The 2243-nt window shown below is 38.4% G+C and overlaps 1 protein-coding gene across 1 annotated transcript in view; it reads right to left on the bottom strand.

Annotated features, from left to right (window-relative positions):
* The window catches only part of SARC_08521 (hypothetical protein), a gene marked incomplete at its 5' end in the record, with an annotated part of 7228 nt that extends 5218 nt beyond the window's left edge, over positions 1-2010 (bottom strand). The window contains 2 exons of the mRNA XM_014297503.1: positions 49-314; positions 1776-2010. Of these exons, the coding sequence (XP_014152978.1) occupies positions 49-314; positions 1776-2010 (501 nt within the window). The remainder of the gene's footprint in view (positions 1-48; positions 315-1775) is intronic.
* Positions 2011-2243: the final 233 nt, after the last annotated feature.

Here is a 2243-nt window from a genome sequence, read left to right on the forward strand (position 1 = left end):
TAAGATTTCAATTTATTAAGCGCAAGTCGCAGCAACACCCGCACATACCTGGTGAACCACCTCCAGGGTCGAACTCGCAGCCAAATCCATTGACTTCTGGCCCATCTCCGTTGCTATGCTCACTGTGTCGCCGCCTACAGATTTTACTCCCGTACCTACAGCATTTACTCCCGTACCTACTGCTTTAGACGCAACATCGTAACCAGATGTCACTGCACCTGTGGCGACGCCCACACCTTTGGTCGCAGCACCGACACCGGAGTTAACGGCCTTAGAACCGAAGGACATGACATTGCCGAATACAGACTTAGCATCTGCAAAGTATAGGAAGTATAATATACAACATGGTAAGATATTGAAATATACCATATAAAATAAAGAATATAAAACATGGTATAATATAGCATAGTATAGTATATATAGTATATAATATATAATATACATGGTATGATATTAAAATATACCATAAAGAATATACAATATACAACATGGTATAACATAGCATAGTATAGTAAATATAGTATACGACATGGTATGATATTAAAATATACCATATACGATATACAACATGGTATAACATAACATAGCATAGTATAGTAAATATAATATACGACATGGTATGATATTAAAATATACCATATAAAATATACAATATACAACATGGTATAATATAGCATAGTATAGTAAATATAATATACAACATGATATGAAATTAAAATATACCATATACGATATACAACATGGTATAACATAGCAAAGTACTGTGTGATATGAAATAATATACAATGGAGATATCAACTGCGAGTACGGCAGCATTGTCAGGATAAGGAACCGTAAGCTATAGTGTAGCAGGAATATCTGCGTTGGTCAATTCGGCAACAGCCTACATACATGGCACTTGATGTCAAGCACAAGACAACGCCAATCAGACACTCGGGTATGGCAAGACGTACATAACGATGGTATATAACATGTGATGTATCATATGCATAACGATGGTATATAACATGTGATATCATGCATGGCACTTGATGACAAGACGTACATAATGATGGTATATAACATGTGATGGATCATATACATGACGATGGTATATAACATGTGATGTATCATACACATAACGATGGTAGATAACATGTGATGTATCATATACATAACGATGGAATATAACATGTGATGTATCATATACATAACGATGGTATCTAACATTTTGATGTCATGCATGGCACTTGATGACAAGACGTACATAACGATGGTATATACCATGTGATGTCATACATGGCGCTTGATGACAATACGTACATAACGATGGTATATAACATGTGATATTATATACATAACGATGGTATATACCATGTGATGTTTCAAATACATAACGATAGTTGTATATAACATGTGATGTATCATATGCATAGAGTGAGTACCGGAAGGAGAATTCATTCCATAAGTGGGCAGTGAGAAAGACTTTCGTCTAAAGCTTAGGGTTTGGACTGGCATGAGATGTGACACCGACAGTGGACGAGCGCATTGGAATGTAGGTGTGTGTGTATGGACATACTATTAACAGCTACACACGGATACACACTGTATTTACCAGCACAGGCCATTGGCTTCGCAGAGGTACACACTGTAAGTACGTGCCTATACAATCGGATAAGGATAACAAGTCATTCCAAGCACTATTCGGTTATATCATAGACTCAAGTAACCCCCCCCCCCCCACACACACTCCCATCACCCACACTTCCGTATACAAACGCAACTATCACACTCACCCTCCTTCTCAGCAGCCTTCTTTGGCTTTGAAGCCTTCTGCTTGGTCTCTGGTATCTCCACTTTGTCCTCTCGCTTATCCGCTTGGGCGTCCTTTTTCTTCTCCGCATCGGTCGCTTGCTTGACATTCTGCTGCACTTGCTGCACCTCTTTGGCTACTTTTGGGGCCGCTTGTTTGTCCACGTCAGTGGTCCGGTTCTTGGGCTTAAATAGATCGAACACATGTAGCACGGTACCTGTGTGGTGGTGATGAGAGAAGATTCGTATCAGTTGAGTTAAGGATTTGTATTAGATAGCTGAAGGACCTTGGAGGTTAATACATGGTGTTACAGTTGTATATATGTGTATATAGACGTGTACATATATTTATGCAATAACTTGATTTTCCTAGGCAATCCGTGATATCAACATACTATAATATGTAAGTGTACCGGATGCAATTCTGTACATACATACGTATATAATATATT

The sequence above is a fragment of the Sphaeroforma arctica genome, assembly GCF_001186125.1.
Source record: "Sphaeroforma arctica JP610 unplaced genomic scaffold supercont1.773, whole genome shotgun sequence".
Lineage (NCBI taxonomy): Eukaryota > Ichthyosporea > Ichthyophonida > Sphaeroforma > Sphaeroforma arctica.